This window comes from Lissotriton vulgaris, chromosome 10 (genome assembly GCF_964263255.1).
Source record: "Lissotriton vulgaris chromosome 10, aLisVul1.2, whole genome shotgun sequence".
Lineage (NCBI taxonomy): Eukaryota > Metazoa > Chordata > Amphibia > Caudata > Salamandridae > Lissotriton > Lissotriton vulgaris.
The window spans coordinates 1,126,740,036-1,126,760,067 of NC_141698.1; the positions used below are offsets into that span (position 1 = coordinate 1,126,740,036).

At 48.3% G+C, this 20,032-nt stretch overlaps 1 protein-coding gene across 1 annotated transcript in view; it reads left to right on the plus strand.

Annotated features, from left to right (window-relative positions):
• The window catches only part of LOC147689434 (exocyst complex component 1-like), a 1,248,358-nt gene that overhangs the window by 753,032 nt on the left and 475,294 nt on the right, over window positions 1–20,032 (plus strand). The window contains exon 9 of the mRNA XM_086939926.1: window positions 19,101–19,210. Within this exon, the coding sequence (XP_086796052.1) occupies window positions 19,101–19,210 (110 nt within the window). The remainder of the gene's footprint in view (window positions 1–19,100; window positions 19,211–20,032) is intronic.

The following is a 20,032-nucleotide window of genomic DNA, read 5'->3' on the forward strand; positions in this document are numbered from 1 at the left end:
CACCTCCCGTAGATCAATGACGAAACGATACACAGGAGGCTTAGATGGATCAGTTCGTTTCAAAATAGGTAACACAGGACTATTACACACATTTCCCCGAGTTTCCTCAAGAACATCTTTCTTGATCAAATCATAGATGATCGCTAACAACGCTTGTTCACCATCAAGAGAGATCCGATACTGGGGAATACGTGGCAATCGTACATTTGATTTCAATTGGACAACATAAGGTGATATGTCCAGCAGGCCCACATCATTGGGACCTGTTGCCCACAAAGACTTAGGAAGAGAACTCAATTCCGGTGGGAGCTTATCAGTTGATAAGTACATAGGAGAGATCACTTTCTGACCCAAAGTAAGCTCCACTCCTGCAGGAGAACAGTACAGGGTCGCATATAACCGCTTCAGCAAATCCAGGCCTAAAAGATTCTCACCACAACCAGTAGTCAAAATCAAAGGAGCTTTAAGCTCACTAGGCCCAATTGTGAGGGGCAAAGGGCAGGAAACCGGATTGCTAACGGGGGCGCCAGAGAATCCAACGGAAACATTCGTTAAGCCAGACAAAGGTGCGCCAGGGAGTTTCGAATGCATGATGGAACTTTTCGCTGCACCAGTGTCCTACAGAAAAGGCTCAACTACGCCCGATGTGGCAACTGCGACGTAAAGCCCTCTCTGATCAACCGGAACTGATACTACTCCCTCTCTTTGTCTGTGGCTGTCCTAGTAGTTACCGTCATCAATATCATGTTCGACGTAACAGTCATCCACATGATACTGTGCAGATCTACCTGACGATGAACCACGCTGATCAAAACAATTGTTTGAATTTGCTGAATTATTAGAACGCTCATTTTGATTTTGAGTAACACCACGACCTCTACCACGTGAAGTCTGTTGAGGACCACTACGACCTCCTCGAGCAGAACCACCACTATTTCGGTCGCGCAAAACCGGACAGTCAAACTTCAAATGACCCTCACCTCTACAGTACGCACATTGATTATATCCGAGCATAGATCTTGGCGTGGAAGAGTCATTACGCGACTGCGACCTAGAAAATTGTGATTGTGATCTATTCTGTTGCTGTGAGGCATTTTGATTTGAGCGCGGAGGATACGCTTGCTGCAACAGAACTTTCGTTTTGAGATCCTTTGTTTTCTTATCCGCACGATCATTTTCCTCTTTTTCCCTATTTTCGTAATATTGAGCCGTGGCTAATATCTGAGCAGAGGTGGAAACAGCCCACAAACTTTCAGAATTTTTCAATTTGTTGCTAAGGTCAGGCAACAAATTCGATACAAATTTGTCAACGAACAATCGCTGACCTCCCTCAGTGCTCATATCTTGACCACTATGATCGATGAATGCCTCCTCAGATCTCGTAAAGAAATCGGAGACACTCTCGTCCTTCTTTTGCTTGCACGCAGACAGTTTATCCCAATTAACTCTCATTGCTGGCATAAGCGTCTTCATTAGCGTAATAATTCTTTGGGGCAGAGCCGTAATTAACTGCTCAGGCTTGTCCCCACCAACCTGCAATGCGTCAGCCGCTACAAGTGCAGCCCAATCACCGCCTAACTCAGCTGCGTGATTCTCTTGACGTATTTTCGCCCAAACTGGTTGCGGAACCACGTTACCAAGCAACATGTCAATGTCGGCAAGGTTCATAATAGTAGCATCCACAAGTTGGGATAACTCCTTATAGTATCCTGCCGGATTTTTGCGGGGGTCAGGCAAAGATTGTTTCACCTGCATAACTTCTGATCGCTTCCATGGGAGGTGTATCCCAAACTCTCTGGAAGTGTGGCAAAATTGGAGGAGCGACATTAGCATCACCTGGCATCCATACTGGGGGGACTTCTCGCATGGGATATTGCTCAGGTGTTGCCATCCATTCCTCAGTTTCGTCCTTAAACAGTGCTCGAGGTAGTACTGTAGGCCGAAAAGATAGAAGATGTTCTACAGCACGTCGAACATTACTACCCACAATCATACCACTCGAAAACTGATGCTGAAGTTCAGTCACTTCGGGCGGCACATTGTCTACCTCATCATTATCCATCACTTCTCGTAAACATTTACACATTTCCTCAAACACAAATCTCTGTGTGGGCTCATTGAATTGAGAAAATGTCTCAAAAATTATGCGCGGGGTATGTTTAGTGGGATACCTAATCCAATGACGCGCCATGTTTATTAACGTATCACGTTCCCTACCCCCAGGAAGTTGACTTCGTCTTTGAGGGACATCAGAAACATCGTACCCAAGAATCGGTCCAAAAGGAGAGTAAAGATTAGCAACAGCATTAGGTATGCGACTACGGACAGACGGAGAAGAGGAGAGAAGTACAGGAGCAACAACATGGGGACTAAACACAGGAGCAGTAGGAGCAGTAGGAGTAGCCAAAAGAGCAGAAGTAGCGGGAACAGTAGACTGAGAAGGTATAGGCAGTGGAGCAGTAGGAACAGGAGCAGGTAAGGGAATAGGAACGACTTGGGGAACAAGAGGATTTGGAAGAACAGGACCAGCGACAGGCTGACCAGCAGCTGCCGGAACGACAGGTTGAGGAACAGGAGGAACCACAGGAGCTGTAGTATCTTGTGCGTATGGAGGTGGTGACTTCAGTAGGTAGGACAACAAAGGGTCCTCTACTGCTTCCTCTCTCTTCTTATCGGAACTCTACGGTAAAACGGGATAACACTTATCCACCGCCATACGTTGTAGTCTATCAAAAACTTCCTTTTCCTTCTCTTCTTTGTCTCGCTGAAACTGCTCTGCATTTCTCATCGTCGTGACGATACCTTCCCTCTTATTTCTTTTAAGCTGTTTGATTTCTTTCTGCTTGGCCTCTTTTCGCCATAGTTGAAAGGAATCAAACATGGCCAGCCTAGACTTCTTTTTGAACAGTTTTGCTTCTAGATTATCCAAAATTGCTGTTTTGAAACTACCATGAGGTGGCCAACTAAGGACACCGTCATCTTTAGTGTAGCGGACCCAGCAATCATTGTATGCGATAGGACCCACTCCATGGCGACTATATAACTCATAGACCGGAGTTCCAACTGGAGGTATCGGACATGAGTCCTCCAATCAGGAATCCACACCACAACTTTTAAAGCAACTAAACAAAGTACTACGGCCAGGCATCGTGCACACTAACCGCGAGTTTCACAAACTTCAAGGGTTATTGGATTACGATGTCCTCGCAAAAATGCAAAACCCTCGGTTTTTGGCAATTGCAATCGTCAAATAAAACCCAACAACTAAGAACCAACAACTAAGAACCACAAATGCAATGGAACCATGCAAACAACCAAGCACCAACAACAACCAAGGACTCTGGGAGCGACCCACAAATACTTAACTGAAAGAGCAATGGCGTCACCAGGAAGGCCCGTCAATCGTCTCGCTGTACCAAGGACTACGCCAGGCGCCAAAACATGTCGACAGTCAGGGCATCAGTCCGTCGCAGCCGTCAGGAGGCGGGGATCTTCGCGGGAAAAGTCTTCGGGCCACTTGTTTCGACAACAGGATCGATGAAGCGGGGTGCACCTTCCCTCGGAGATTTCACACGAAGTTCCTCACGATCGTCGGGCTTTGGACCGGTACCGCTGATGTCGCCCCACGTGGGGCGCCAACTGAATGACTGGGCTATTCTTAAGGCCTAGCGGTGCCAGGGGACAACACCTGAAACCTTCGTGGGTTACCTGTTCCGGCGTACAAATGACAGAGACACGGGACACTTCCTTCGGCGTCAAAGATCGAGGTTTATTTACTGCAGGGAACACAGAAGTCACAAGAAGTACAACGCATGTAGGTTCTAGGAGACTGCTTCAAATTGCAACAGTGGATCGCTCCTTTTATACATGTTCCCGTCATAGCACAATATGGCAAACAAAAGGTTACACCTTAGTTCCCACAGTAAACTCCAAAAGGGCTGCTTTCATGTATTCAGGATCCCGGAACATAATTACAGTAGCATCGCCGGTTCCCAACTGTAAAAGTACATTATCCCACCATTAAGTACATTCCACTCCGGCTGTAAACGAGTTTAAGGAAGAGTCAGAAACAGGTGCAAAGGAAGACAAAGATAGACAACAGATTGAAAAGAGTGTAGGGGGGCGATATCGGAAACACGATTGCAGGATCAAAGGAGTCGTGCCTAATGAATGCACGGCTGAAACAATAGACCAGCACAGCAAGATGAGCCTTGAGCGGGGCCATCTGCCGTTGCAGTATCATCCCCCTCGTCATAAAGACACCCTAAAAGGAACACGTGTCTTCCGCAAGAGTTTGGGAATCGTAGGGTCATGAAGCGGACAGTGTCCGTTCGCTGGCTACTTGAGGGCAAGAGACAAAATGGATGCCATATCTAAAATGGAACCCGTGGGTTCAGATGAAGAAACCCACGAAACGGACGAACGGTTCAGGCCAGTATAGCGAAAACGCGTACACCCACTAAACTCGTCGTTTGCGGTTCATAGATACCAAACTCGTCCATATTCGAACGAGTCGAAAACACCACTTATAATTGTCACGGAACCTCACACTGGCTTCCAGTGAGAGAGCGAGTCAAATTTAAGGCCCTCTGCCTGTCCCATAAACTCCTGCAGGATAAAGGCCCCCCATCCTTAACAAATTCATTAGGCCCTACAAAGCCACAAGATCCCTTCGCTCTGACCACGAACACCTTATCACCACTGTAAGAGTGAAGAGGGCACGCACTGGCAGACGGCGCTTTTCTGTGAACGCAGCCCCCCTGTCGAATACTCTCCCCCGTACTCTAAGGATGGAACCAGACTACCTTCGGTTCAGAAAACTTCACAACTGTCACAAAGTCAGGATTTCACTCAACGGAGCACTCACCGCCGGGCAGACAGTATACCACACACAAGAGCAATATTACTGTCACAAAGTCAGGATATCACAGTAGAGCGCTCATTGCTTGACAAACAGTATACCACACACCAGAACAATGTTACTGTCACAAAGTCAGGATATCACTCAAAGGAGCACTCACCGCCGGGCAGACAGTATACCACACACAAGAGCAATGTTACTGTCACAAAGAAGTAAGAAGTCATAAATAAACACAAGTTGTTGTTTGAGGCTTGGCCTGGTCTAAAGGTACGCACACATGATTATTCTTATACCGAATGCAGTGCCAGTAGTACAAAAAGGTAGGAATGCACTGAGCTTACGGGGAAGGTTGAAGGGCCATCTGGAGAAGTTATACAAGGATAAAGTCATAGAACCCATAAACTTCTCTCAGTGGAGTTCTCCCATAGTGGTGATGGTGAAGAAACCTAGAGAACTCAAGCTCTGTGTCAATCTTAGGGCACTTAATAGGCACATTTTGGTGGATTGCTTTCGTTTTCACAAAATCCAGAAGATCTTAGCTCAAATGGGCAGATCAAACATTTTTACCACATTCGATCTAAGAGCAGCGCATCATCAGGTGCATCAGGTGCGTATCATCAGGTGCACACTCGATCTATGAGCAGGGTATCATCAGGTACACTCCATTTGGCGTGTACAGGTTCTTACACATGCCATTTAGCCTCACCTTAGCTTCATCTGTTTTTCAAAAACTCATGTATCATATTTTGGCGGAGGTGGATGGGGTTCTGGTGTATCAGGACAATATTCTGATTTTCTCAGACACTGTTCAATCACACTTAGAACTACTGAATAAACCATTGGGAGTATTAGACAAGTATGGATTTATGGTAAAAAAGGGAAAATATAAGTTCATGGTAGAAAAGGTTCAGTATTTAGGACATAGTTTGTCTGGGGTAGGAATCACTCCCAAAGAAGACATTTACAAGCAATAGAAAATTGTCCCTCACCCGCAGATGAGTATAGTTAAAATCATTCCTGGGATTGTGCGAATATTACTCAAGATTTGTGCAAAACCTTGCTCTTCAAACTAAGCCTTTGAGGCAGTTGCTGAGATTAGGGGCAACATTTGTCTGGGGACTGGAACAATCATCAACATTTGACCGACTCAAATCTTTGGCAATTTATGCTCCAGCGCTTCAAGCATTTAGAGATGAGGTACCATCCATAGTCACAGTTGATGTCAGTTGCTTGGGAATAGAAGCTGTGTTGAGCCAAGTCGTAGAAGGAAGGGAGAACACTATTGCCTTTGCATTCCGACATTTAACAGCAGCAGAAAAGAAGGACAGACCTTTAGAAAGAGAGGCTCTAGCTTTTTCTTCAAGGGGGTACATAATTCTTTCACTTATTTGCGGGGAAGAGTTTACTTTGGTTACAGATCACAAACCGTTGTTACATCTTTTGAATTACAAGTGAAAGGCCAGTTCCAGGATAGTAATGTTGCTATCTGGGGTGTACGAATATCATTTCGAGGTAAAACACATCCCAAGCAGAAAAAATTGCAGAGCAGAATTCTTGCCAAATTGTCCTTCCGACTTTAACCAGTGTGATAACTGAATCCTGGAAGAATAATTTGTGGTAGGGCTTGTTAATTGTGTGGTGGCTGCAAAGGTTGTTATCACTCAACAGGAGTGGAAGCAGTTTGCAAACAATGATATGTGTCAGGGAAAGCTTAGGGAGGTTATTACGCATGGATGGGCAAGAGAAGGTTTAGTTCCCTTAAAGATAAAAGAGTGTAGAAAAATCAGAATATCCCAGTAGAGCACTCACTGCTGGACAGTCAGTATACCACACAGCAGAGCAATGTTACTGTCACAAAGTCAGGATATCTCTCAACGGAGCACTCACCGCCGGCCAGAGAGTATACCACACACCAGAGCAATATTACTGTCACAAAGTCAGGATATCACTCAACGTAGCACTCACTGCTGAACAGACAGTCTACCACCCACTAGAGCAATGTTACTGTCACAAAGTCAGGATATCACAGTAGAGCGCTCAATGCTGGACAAACAGTATACCACACACCAGAGCAATGTTACTGTCACAAAGTCAGGATATCACTCAACGGAGCAGTCACCGCCGGGCAGACAGTATACCACACACCAGAGCAATGCTACTGTCACAAACTCAGGATATCACTCAACGGAGCAGTCACTACCGGGCAGACAGTATACCACACACAAGAGCAATGTTACTGTCACAAAGTCAGGATATCACTCAACGGAGCAGTCACCGCCGGGCAGACAGTATACCACACACCAGAGCAATGCTACTGTCACAAACTCAGGATATCACTCAACGGAGCAGTCACTACCGGGCAGACAGTATACCACACACAAGAGCAATGTTACTGTCACAAAGTCAGGATATCACTCAACGGAGCACTCACCGCCGGGCAGACAGTATACCACACACCAGAGCAATGTTACTGTCACAAAGTCAGGATATCACAGTAGAGCGCTCAATGCTTGACAAACAGTATACCGCACACCAGAACAATGTTACTGTCACAAAGTCAGGATATCACTCAACGGAGCACTCACCGCCGGGCAGACAGTATACCACACACCAGAGCAATGTTACTGTCACAAAGACAGGATATCACTCAACGGAGAACTCACTACCGGGCAGACAGTATACCACACACCAGAGCAATGTTACTGTCACAAAGACAGGATATCACTCAACGGAGCACTCACTACCGCCGGGCAGACAGTATACCACACACCAGAGCAATGTTACTGTCACAAAGTCAGGATATCTCTCAACGGAGCACTCAACGCCGGGCAGACAGTATACCACACACAAGAGCAATGTTACTGTCACAAAGTCAGGATATCACAGTAGAGCGCTCAATGCTTGACAAACAGTATACCACACACCAGAACAATGTTACTGTCACAAAGTCAGGATATCACTTAACGGAGCACTCACCGCCGGGCAGACAGTATACCACACACAAGAGCAATGTTACTGTCACAAAGTCAGGATATCACAATAGAGCGCTCAATGCTTGACAAACAGTATACCACACACCAGAACAATGTTACTGTCACAAAGTCAGGATATCACTCAAAGGAGCACTCACTACCGGGCAGATAGTATACCACACACCAGAGCAATGTTACTGTCACAAAGTCAGGATATCACAGTAGAGCGCTCAATGCTTGACAAACAGTATACCACACACCAGAACAATGTTACTGTCACAAAGTCAGGATATCACTCAACGGAGCACTCACTACCGCCGGGCAGACAGTATACCACACACCAGAGCAATGTTACTGTCACAAAGTCAGGATATCTCTCAACGGAGCACTCACTGCCGGCCAGAGAGTATACCACACACCAGAGCAATGTTACTGTCACAAAGTCAGGATTTCACTCAACGGAGCACTCACCGCCGGGCAGACAGTATACCACACACAAGAGCAATGTTACTGTCACAAAGTCAGGATATCACAGTAGAGCGCTCAATGCTTGACAAACAGTATACCACACACCAGAACAATGTTACTGTCACAAAGTCAGGATATCACTCAACGGAGCACTCACCGCCGGGCAGACAGTATACCACACACCAGAGCAATGTTACTGTCACAAAGTCAGGATATCACAGTAGAGCGCTCAATGCTTGACAAACAGTATACCACACACCAGAACAATGTTACTGTCACAAAGTCAGGATATCACTCAACGGAGCACTCACCGCCGGGCAGACAGTATACCACACACCAGAGCAATGTTACTGTCACAAAGTCAGGATATCACAGTAGAGCGCTCAATGCTTGACAAACAGTATACCACACACCAGAACAATGTTACTGTCACAAAGTCAGGATATCACTCAACGGAGCAGTCACCGCCGGGCAGACAGTATACCACACACCAGAGCAATGTTACTGTCACAAACTCAGGATATCACTCAACGGAGCAGTCACCGCCGGGCAGACAGTATACCACACACCAGAGCAATGTTACTGTCACAAAGACAGGATATCACTCAACGGAGCACTCACTACCGGGCAGACAGTATACCACACACCAGAGCAATGTTACTGTCACAAAGTCAGGATATCACAGTAGAGCGCTCAATGCTTGACAAACAGTATACCACACACCAGAACAATGTTACTGTCACAAAGTCAGGATATCACTCAACGGAGCTCTCACCGCCCGGCAGACAGTATACCACACACCAGAGCAATGTTACTGTCACAAAGTCAGGATATCACAGTAGAGCGCTCAATGCTTGACAAACAGTATACCACACACCAGAGCAATGTTACTGTCACAAACTCAGGATATCACTCAACGGAGCTCTCACCGCCCGGCGGACAGTATATCACACAACAGAGCAATGTTACTGTCACAAAGACAGGATATCACTCAACGGAGCACTCACGACCGGGCAGACAGTATACCACACACCAGAGCAATGTTACTGTCACAAAGTCAGGATATCACAGTAGAGCGCTCAATGCTTGACAAACAGTATACCACACACCAGAGCAATGTTACTGTCACAAAGTCAGGATCTCACTCAATGGAGCACTCACCGCCGGGCAGACAGTATACCACACACCAGAGCAATGTTACTGTCACAAAGTCAGGATATAACTTTACAAAGCACTCACCCCCGGGCAGACAGTATAGCATACACAAGAGCAATGTTACTGTCACAAAGTCAGCATTTCACTCAACGGAGCACTCGCTGCTGGACAGACAGTATACCACATACCAGAGCAATGTTACTGTCATCAAGACAGGATATCCCTCAACGGAGCACTCACCGCCGGGCAGACAGTATACCACACACCAGAGCAATGTTACTGTCACAAAGTCAGGATATCACAGTAGAGCGCTCAATGCTTGACAAACAGTATACCACACACAAGAGCAATGTTACTGTCACAAAGTCAGGATATCACAGTAGAGCTCTCAATGCTGGACAAACAGTATACCACACACCAGAACAATGTTACTGTCACAAAGTCAGGATATCACTCAACGGAGCACTCACTGCTGGACAGTCAGTATACCACACAACAGAGCAATGTTACTGTCACAAAGACAGGATATCACTCAACGGAGCACTCACTACCGGGCAGACAGTATACCACACACCAGAGCAATGTTACTGGCATAATGTCAGGATATCACTCAACGGAGCTCTCACCGCCCGGCAGACAGTATACTACACACCAGAGCAATGTTACTGTCACAAAGTCAGAATATCACTCAACGGAGCACTCACCGCTGGGCAGACATTATATCACACATCAGAGCAATGTTACTGGCATAAAGTCAGTACACATAATTCTGATAGATACATCTGCCAGTAGATTCCTCACCTTGTGAATATCCCCTTGCGTCAGCAACATTCGGAAATTCTTTCGTAGCTGCGCGCCGACATGGGCGATGACATAGAGGCACAGCATCGCGCGTGACTCCGCTGACGTCACCAACACCATATTAGGCCCACGCCGGTGTGATGACACCAGTTCCCTTTTTTCCGCGTCCTAGACGCTAACGGTTTTCTAGGGATCGTCCGTAGCTATTGCAGTAACCTTGTTACTTTGTTAGAATTGTGCTTCATTGTCTTCTCTCTCGACATGTCTTCGAAGAAGACCGGGTTTAAAGCTTGTGGGGAATGTGGCAAAACCATGTCCATTACGGATCCACATGAATGCTGCGTATGGTGTCTAAGCTCCGTCCATGACGTCGAAGACTGCCTGTCTTGTAAGAAGATGACACCTAAGGCCATTCGGGAGAGAGAAACCAAGCTTCTCGTGGCGAAACTTAAAGGCAGAAAAGAGAAGAAAAGTTCGAGGTCGCGAACTCGGCGTTCGAGGTCAAGGTCTCGTTCAAGGTCGCGCTCAGATTCGTCCTCGGCCCATGCTTCGAGATCTTCAAAAAAGAAGCATAAAAAGAGGATCCATGAGTCCCGGCATCACTCGAGGAAGGACTCAGGTTCAAAGCCGAAGTCACAGGTGAAGCTGGTTGAGAAGGTAGTGGTGTCTTCGGCTTCGGAAGAGCAGGGCACCGAGGGTGAAGTGTCGCATGCGAATTCGCCAGGTTCACCGAGGCAGATATCGAATCCATCTCCGGTTCCGTCCCATCCTTCAGGTCGGGAGGTCCGTTGGCTTTTAGTCTGGGTGTTCCCCAGACCTATGCTCCTGCGCCCTTTATGCACTTTATGCCGGCTCCAGCGCCGCATTGGCATTTTCCGACGCTGGCGAGGCCTTCGACTCCGAAGCCATCGACGCCGAAGCCGTTGACGCAGAATCCATCGACGCTGAATCCATCAACTCCGATGCCGAACCCTGAACGACCTCGTGTGAAACTACCTCGTCCGACGTCGGGATTGGCGCCAGCACCGGCTCCGACGGAGTTGACAGTGGATCCGTCGGCATCGTATGTGAAAGCACAGGTCGAGGCGTGAAGCCCAGAGGCTTATGGAGGAAGAAAGGTTTCGTGAGGAAGATATGGAAGAGGGTGAGCTGCAGGAGTCTGAGGACCCATTTGATGACCGGAGTGTGGCTAGTGGCCTGGAACTGTCTCCTGAGTGGGATATAGCCTCAGTGTCGGATGCACCCTCTAAAGATGTGGCTCCATACCATGTCGTGATAAGGAAGGTGGCAGACTTACTGAACATTACTCTGCCTACTGCTGAGTATAAGTCAAATATTCTCACAGAGGTCCTTCATTCACCATCTTCAGTGATTGAGCCAATGCTGCCATTTAATGATGCCCTAGCAGAGCCAATTTTAGAAGTTTGGAAGAAAGCTTTATCAGCTCCTGCAGTATCTAGGGCTGTTGCCAGGAGATATAGAGTTGCTCCTAATGACCCGGAATTTTTGTCCACACACCCTCTGCCTGAGAGTTTGGTGGTGCAGGCTGCCTGTTCCACGAAATCAACAGGAGCTTTTCCACAGGTTCCTGCAGAAAAGGAGTCAAGGAAACAGGATCAGGCTGCTAAAAAGGTTTTCTCCTCCGCCAGCATTGCGTTGAAGTCCATAAACGCGACTGCCTGATGGGGCGGTATATCCACGCCCTGATGGATACTGTAAAACAGTTGGTGCCAAAGATACCGGAGGATGATAGAAAAGACTTCCAGGAGGTAATCTCGGACACTCAGGCTGCAGCAAGGCAGGTGATCCAGAGTGGTTTGGACACAGCAGATTCTGTGGCGAGAGTCATGGGCTCTTCGGTGGCTACGAGGAGAGCTGCATGGCTTAAATCGTCTGAGTTTTCAACAGATGTCCAGTCTGCATTAATGGATCTACCATTCGACGGGTCTGGTTTGTTTGGCAAAAAGGCAGACGCTGCTTTAGAACGTTTTAAGGACAGCAGGGCGACGGCTAAGTCGTTGGGCCTTCAGACCAGGGGCACCTTTGGGAAACGCTTTAGAGGGTTTGGCAGATCTTCTTTTCGTTCCTACAAGTCAACTCAGCAGCAGCTGCAGCAGCAGCAAAACACACTGTACAAGGCGTACAGGGGCAGACAGAGAGCTCGTCCCAGAGGTCGTCAAGTCGCCTCCTCCTCTTCTTCCTCTTCCCCTTCCCAGCCCCCTGCCAATGCAGCAAAGCAGCCCTATATCCGCCATTCCGGATCATGCGGGCCCAGTGGGGGGCCGGCTTACCCATTTCCTACGAGATTGGGAATTAATTGCATTGGATCTTTGGGTTCTCAATCTCGTGGAGAATGGGTATGCTCTTCCCTTTCGGGAGTTTCCCACAAATTACCCTCCTTGCCAGGGTTATTGTTCGGAGGACCACCTGCTTCTCCTGCAGGAAGAAGTCCTGGCGCTGTTCAGTAAAGGTGCGATAGAGGTGGTTCCGGAGCAGGAAAGGGGTCAGGGATGCCACTCCCGGTATTTTCTGATCCCCAAGAAGGATGGCAGGCTTCGGCCAATCCTGGATCTCAGGATCTTGAACTTGTATCTGAAGTGTGAGAAGTTGGCCTGATATGCAGTGCTCACTATTCTAGTGATCACTATGTATCATTTCAAACGACCCTTATTGATGATTGGTTGGAAGTCAACCTTATAGACCAGCTATCCTAGTAGCATGGACAAGAGCAGTCTTTAGGCTAAACTCTAGAGGGCGTGTTAAGCCAGCTGTTATACCATCACATATACCCCTTGAACACCAAGTGAAAGGACACCACACAAGTTGTTATGAAAATAAAAGGATATTTATTTATAACAAGTCTACCCTGATCTCTTTATGAGTCAGGGAGCTAAGCACACAACAAAACTCTTAAGAAAATACTTCAAGTTGCACAATTTACACAAATGCCAGAGGGGCACGAAAAACCATATACTACAAAAGTGGAATGCGAAATACTAGCAGGTAAGTAACAAGATCCAGAGGCTTTAGGATCGCTAGGACTACACCACTGAACCTTCAGGTTAGGAGCAGGAGGCCTAGGGAGATCGGGTGCAGAGTGTGCACTCTCACGCGGGATGCGGGACAAAGTCTATGGATGCTAGATTTCGTAAAGTTAGTGTTATCGGACGAATTTGACTGGCTAGGCTGAAAACGAAAAAGGATCTGGACACTTAGAAAGTGAACCTACGTTGGAGCACCGAAATGCTCAAGTTACCTAGCCCAGGGGCTGCGGCTGCATAGGGTTCAAAAGACGTCGGGAATCCTCGTTACAGTCTATGGAGCCTGAAAGAAGAAGTTGCTGGCAGGCGACCAGTGATGATGTCCGGAGTGATCCAAGCCTGGATCGAAGATGGAGACGACCTGAAAGCAGAAAGGACTCAGTTCTTAATCACTAGCCAGTGATTAGGTGGGCACCAGGATGGCACCGGATGAAGTCACCTCGACCAGGTGAGTGGGCTACGCTGGGCTCTGCAGTCTCTCGGACCAGGAGGCGTTGTCGGCGACCAGGATGGAGGTGCGAGCTGTCCCACGAAGGTATCTGCTGTCGGCGATGCTGGACCCAGGATTGGGGCAACAAACCTTGGCAAAGGGAAGCCCACGCGGTGGACTCAAGATGGCGTCTGGAGTGGACCAGGAGGGTCCGGGGTGCTCCTCTGTTGGAGGGGAGCAAGGGCCAGTCTGGAGCAACCAGACCAGCGATGGAAGTGTCGTGGTTCGTCATCAGGAAAGCCACAAGCCAGCAGGCAAGTAGCCAGACAACGCGGTGAGCAGCAAAGAGCAGAAGGGCCCCACGCAGATCTCGTGGATGCTGGGGGGCTGGACTTCGGTGCTGGAGCTGCTCAGGGTTAGGGCTTCTCAAACCCCAAAGCACTCACTCGAGGATCCCTCGGCGGTCGTGCTGGATAAGCGTCGTGCAGTTTTGAAGATGGCCGGTCCCTTCAGGTCTCGTCACACCCACGAATCTCAGCTGGGCTGATGATGTAGGTAGAGGTCAGAGGTGCCAGGGAATCCGGTTCTCGTCGAGCTGGGCAGTCTTGATCCGGAGGATGGACTTGCAGCAAACCGCATGCGCTTAGATGGTGCCCGCTGGTGCAGGGTGGCTACTCCTTAGCCACAAGGGAGAGTCTTCAGAGAGGTTCAAGAGTTCTTTTGTGGAAAGTCATCAAGATTCAGAATTATCTAATTTGGGAAGGGGGCCCGCTCCTACCTTTATACTAAAGAAAGGGGCTGGCACGCGACTAGGTCCTGCCCATGGGTGGGACCAGGAGGGGGGTGGTTACACCCCTCTCCCTTGTCCAGACTTTCCCCAGCTCAAGGGCTGGTGTGCCCCTGGAACTGGTTCAAACCGGCAGATGCATAGTGAGCACCGGGTTGCCACTTGCAGTCACCTTCCATTCAGCCCTGCCTACCTGGGATACACAAAACCCTGTCTTGGATGGTGCTAGCACTGCCCCTGACAGGATACCCTTTGTCTGAGCTCTCCTCGCTGGAAGGACTCCCAGCAGCAGGAGGTCAGACTTGTGTCTGTGGTGGCAGCATCCATTTTGTGATGCTGAGGCTCGAGTTAACTTTAACCGGGGTTCACAGTTACATACATGTCGTGTCCCTCTAGCAGGGTGGAATGCTAACCCCGTCGCCAGAATTGGCGAGGGGTTAGTATTCCAATTCGTATGACACCTTACTCGACATGTTTTGATAAAGCGATACCAAAGACAGCAAATAACCGCGAGGATTATAATGCACTTAAGAGTATATGGTACGCGTTATCATAGAACAGCTATTAGGACTTGGTTCCGCTAAGCTGCAGACGGGCTCAGCTCATGCAAGAGCACCATCTCACATAATTCCAAGCACTCTGCCTTCAGGATTGTTAAGGCCTGCCATAGGAGTGACTGATAGGAATACATGTGTCCATTTTAGGGTTAGATATAGGAATACTATATCTAAAGCAAAGGGTGATTACACCACCTTGCCCCAGCTGTCGTGCAGACAGTTGTGTCAGATTTGGATGGCCAGCCAGGGGTGGCATAATACATGCTGCAGCCCCTGGTAGGCCCTGGGTACACCTATGCCCTGGGTACAGGGACTGATAAGGTGGCCCAGTACCAATTCGCAAATGCACCTAAGGTACACGTGTCAATTTAGAGAGAGAACAGCTAGGCTGTGGGTCTGATTAGCAGGCCCACGGCCAGGGAAAGTCGTAAACCAGTGAAGCAAAAAGCAAAAATCTGGGGTGATCATAGGATTGCAGACCCTACTCTCCTACATGAAGCAGGAGAAGTTCAAGATGCTCACCCTTGCTCAGCTTCTTCAGGCACTGATGGAAGAAGACTGGATGGTGTCAATCGATTTGCAGGATGCGTATTTTCATATTCCCATCTTGAAGTCGCACAGAAAGTATCTCCATTTCACAGTTGGGTCGCAACACTACCAGTTTGCGGTTCTTTCCTTTTGGTCTTACTACTGCGCCTCGAGTCTTCACCAAGGTGATGGCAGTGGTGGCAGCGCATCTCAGGAGGTCGGGGATGCCTGTATTCCCGTATCTGGACGACTGGCTGATCAAAGCAGAGTCGCCGGAGAAGGTGCTCCGTCACCTGCAGAAGACAACTCAGTTGTTGCACAGGTTGGGTTTTTCGATAAATGTACCCAAATCTCACCTGGTGCCCTTCCAGCGCAACCTGTTTATAGGTGCAATTCTGGACACTACTGTATGCCGTGCATTCCCTCCTCCTCAAAGGATTCGCGACATACAGGAAATTATTCCTTTGTTTTTCAATGGAGCGGTCGTTCCAGTCCTGAAGGTCCTTCGCTTGCTCGGTCTGATAGCTTCTTGCATTCTGCTGGTCAATCATGCACGCTGGCACATGAGGGCACTCCAGCGGTGCCTCCGCAGGCAGTGGTATCAACACAACGGAGATCTCAGGGAGTCAGTGAGGATCTCCAGAGAAACTGCAGCGGATCTGACTTGGTGGAGTGTGGAAGGCAATCTGTCACAAGGAAAGCCTTTTCATCTACCGCCATCTGTGGCCACAGTGATAATGGATGCATCCACTCTAGGGTGGGGTGGTCATCTGGGGGATCTGGAGATAAAAGGTCTTTGGTCTCCAGAGGAAAGGTTGCTTCACATCAACCTTCTAGAGTTGCGGGCGAGACGTTTGGCACTCAAGGCCTTCCTCCCTTCCCTTCACGGTCAGTCAGTTCAAGTCCTGACGGACAATACGACCGCGATGTGGTATGTCAACAAGCAGGGAGTAGAGGGGTCGCAGTGTCTCTGCAGAGAGGCTCTGCGTCTCTGGTCCTGAGTTTAGGACCAACAGATTTGTCTGATGGCAAATCATCTGGCCTGAGTTCTGAACGTTCGTGCAGACACTCTCAGTCGGCAGTTCTCCGCCGATCACGAGTAGAGGCTCCATCCAGAGGTAGTTTGTCAGGTCTTTCGGACTTGGGGAACTCCTCTGGTGGATCTGTTCGCCACTCACGAGAATGCTCACTGCCCGTCAATCTGCAGCCTCCAGTTTCCGATGCAGGGAACCTCGGGGGATGCGTTTCAGTTGAGTTGGGACTCGCAACTCCTTTACGCGTTTCCTCCCATACCCTTGATTCCTCGGGTTCTGAGGAAGCTTCGCTAAGACCGGGCCCAAGTTATATTGATCGCCCCGGATTGGCCAAGAAGGGTGTGGTACACAGATCTTCTCCACCTCTCCTTGTCCTCGCTGCTCTGTCTCCCTCACAGGGCAGATCTCCTCACCCAGATGGAGGGACAGGTTCTACACCCCCACCTCCAGACCTTACACCTTCATGCCCGGAGATTGAACGGGGCAACCTGATTTCCTTTTCTCTCCCACACGATGTGGTGGATGTCATTTTGTCAGCCAGGCGTGACTCCACTAAGTCCATTTATTCCTATAGATAGTCTAAGTTCGTTGCTTGGTGTGGGGAGAAGTCCATTGACCCTTTAAGGGCTCGTTTGTCCAATATTCTTCAATTTGCTCTTTCCTTGGCCCAGCGGGGTTTTGCTGTGGCAACTATTAAGGGTTATTTGTCGGCCTTATCGGATTTCCTTTGTTTGCCGGACGAGCCCTCTTTGTTTAAGTCACCTATCGTTTTACGGTTCATCAAGGGCCTTACCAATAAATTTCCTCCTACTACTTTTAAGGCGCCTCAGTGGGACTTGAACCTGGTACTTACTTTCCTGATGGGTTCGCCTTTCGAGCCGTTACACAAGTGTCCCTTGAGGCTTTTGTCTTTCAAGACTGTTTTTCTGATAGCAATTACCTCGGCAAGGAGGGTAAGTGAGCTTCAAGCTCTTGGTTCAAAGCCCCAGTTTTTATCTATTCATGCTGATCGAATGGTTCTCAGGACCAGGGCTGCTTTTCTGCCGAAGGTGGTACTCCTTTCCACCTGGGGCAGTCCGTTACCCTCCCTACTTTTATCCTCCCCCTCACCCTTCCAAGGAGGAGGAGAGACTTCACCGCCTGGACCTTAAGAGGGCGGTGAGCTTTTACCTGGACAGGACAAGAGAGTTCAGGTCGGATGACCAGCTGTTTGTTGGATTTGCTGGCTGCAGGAAGGGGAAGGCTGAAAACAAGCGCACGCTATCAAGATGGATAATTTTATGCATCAAGATCTGCTACTCCCTGGCGGGTAAGGAACCTCCAGAGGGTATAAGGGCTCATTCCACTAGAGCTAAGTCTGCAACATCTGCTCTTTCTAGACATTTGCACTTGCACATTACACTTGGGCCTCCCTCCACACTTTCGCGAAGCATTACTGCTTGGATTCCGAAGTGAGGAGTGACGGCCATTATGCGCGCTCTGTCCTCCAAGATTTCTTGGTATAGCGGAGTGGACACCCTCCTCCGGGAGTGGGGACTGCTGTGGGAATCGATTCACAAGGTGAGGAATACACTAGCAGATGTATCTATCAGAAGAACAAGTTACTTACCTTCGGTAACGCTTTTTCTGGTAGATACAGATTCCTCACTGACCCACCCGCCTCCCCGTTGTCCACTCTTCTATACCTGAGTAATTGTAATGTAATGTAATATATATATATATATATATATATATATATATATATATATATATTATCAAAGGAAATGTTTTATTTTAGATGTTTTCCTGCATTGGCTTATTGGCTTCACACTGTGTGTGTGTTTTATCTTGACATTTGTGTACTGTGTATACTGTATATATATCTACTGTCATCGGTCCGTCCGTGTGCCTCGAAGGCACGGAAAAAAGGGCGGAACTGATGTCATCACGCCGGCGTGGGCCTAATATGGTGTCGGTGACGTCAGCGGAGTCGCGCGCGATGGCATGCCTCTATGACATCGCCCACGTCGGCGCAAAGCTACGAAAGAATTTCCGAATGTTGCTGACGCAAGGAGATATTCACAAGGTGAGGAATCCACAGGCAGATACTGTATCTACCAGAAAAAGAGTTACCGAAGGTAAGTAACTTGTTCGACTGGAGCACTCCCTCTCAAACGTCAGTCACACAGTCAGTGCATTTAAGACTAGAGCGCTCTCCCTGTCAGGCTGTAGCTATGTCTTTAGGACACTTTGTGATTCAAGTAACTGATGACTGTGAATGTGCCTCTCATTGGCACTCGTTGGTGCTTTGGGATTTAGAATAAGAGGCTTCCTCAGTTCTGCACCATTCCATTTCCTGAAGAGTTCTATCAATGTGTGTTTAGAGAGGCCTTGGAGCACTACAACCCTGGAATGTGTATCCAAGTGCTCTATGTCCTAGGTCCGCGGTCCAGACAGTTGTGAACTCACCTCTATTTGTCTCCACAGAGTACCGCAAGATGCATGGTGTGGCTGAACAGCTCATCACTTTTGAAAGTCTGCGGCAGAACTTTGAGAAGAACTTTGTCAGTCATTTGACACAAATGTTCGAACAGCAGGTAGGTCTGCTCGCTGATGGTAGTCCTGGTGAGCAAACATTGGATGGGCGAAAAGGTACAGTTTGTGCATCTCTTCATTATAGAGGTAGAGTTAACCCGTTCACTTGAGGGAGTAACAAGCCCAGGGATGAAAACCACAAATTGGGTGCAGTGGAAAGGCAGAAGGAAGAATAATGCCCAATAATGTAAAAAGCAGAACACAAAGGCTCAGAGGCATGCCTTACTGTATGTTTACTTTCTTTAGAAACCTTCTGAGAGTCAAACGGGCTGTAGTCCAGCCTAATCTAATCCCATTTTACCTTCGGGCATAAGACATTAAACACAACTTGTTTTACTCTTTTCAGTCACTCAAGAGTGTGGGAGTACCCAGGGACTGAGCATCTCATGCAAGGGGCCTTCAGTCCTGGGGCAGAAATACAGGGATGCCACTGCTTGGCATCACATTGTATCTCCAGTGTCTGTGCCTGTACCACACCCTTATCCAGTATTTGGGTATCTTTCATAGATTCACATGCCTGAATCATTCCCCGTCGCCGAGGCGGGAGTCCCACGGTAAATAAAAAAGCAGTGCCAAAGGCAAAAAGGCAAAGAACAGTAGTAGGCCCTAAAGATAAGGCCTGAGGCCTAGATCTTAGTAGCCTAGCTACATCATTATGCTAAAAGAACCAACAATTGGTCTCAGCCAATCAGCTGCCAGCACCCTCTAGAACCTTCCCAGCAGACTTAGGTCTCCTCAGATTTTCACTGCACGTCGTGTGGAAGGGAGTCTCCCTGAGTGCCACTCAGTTTTTCTTCAGAATGTCTGACAAGAAGGCCTTGTTC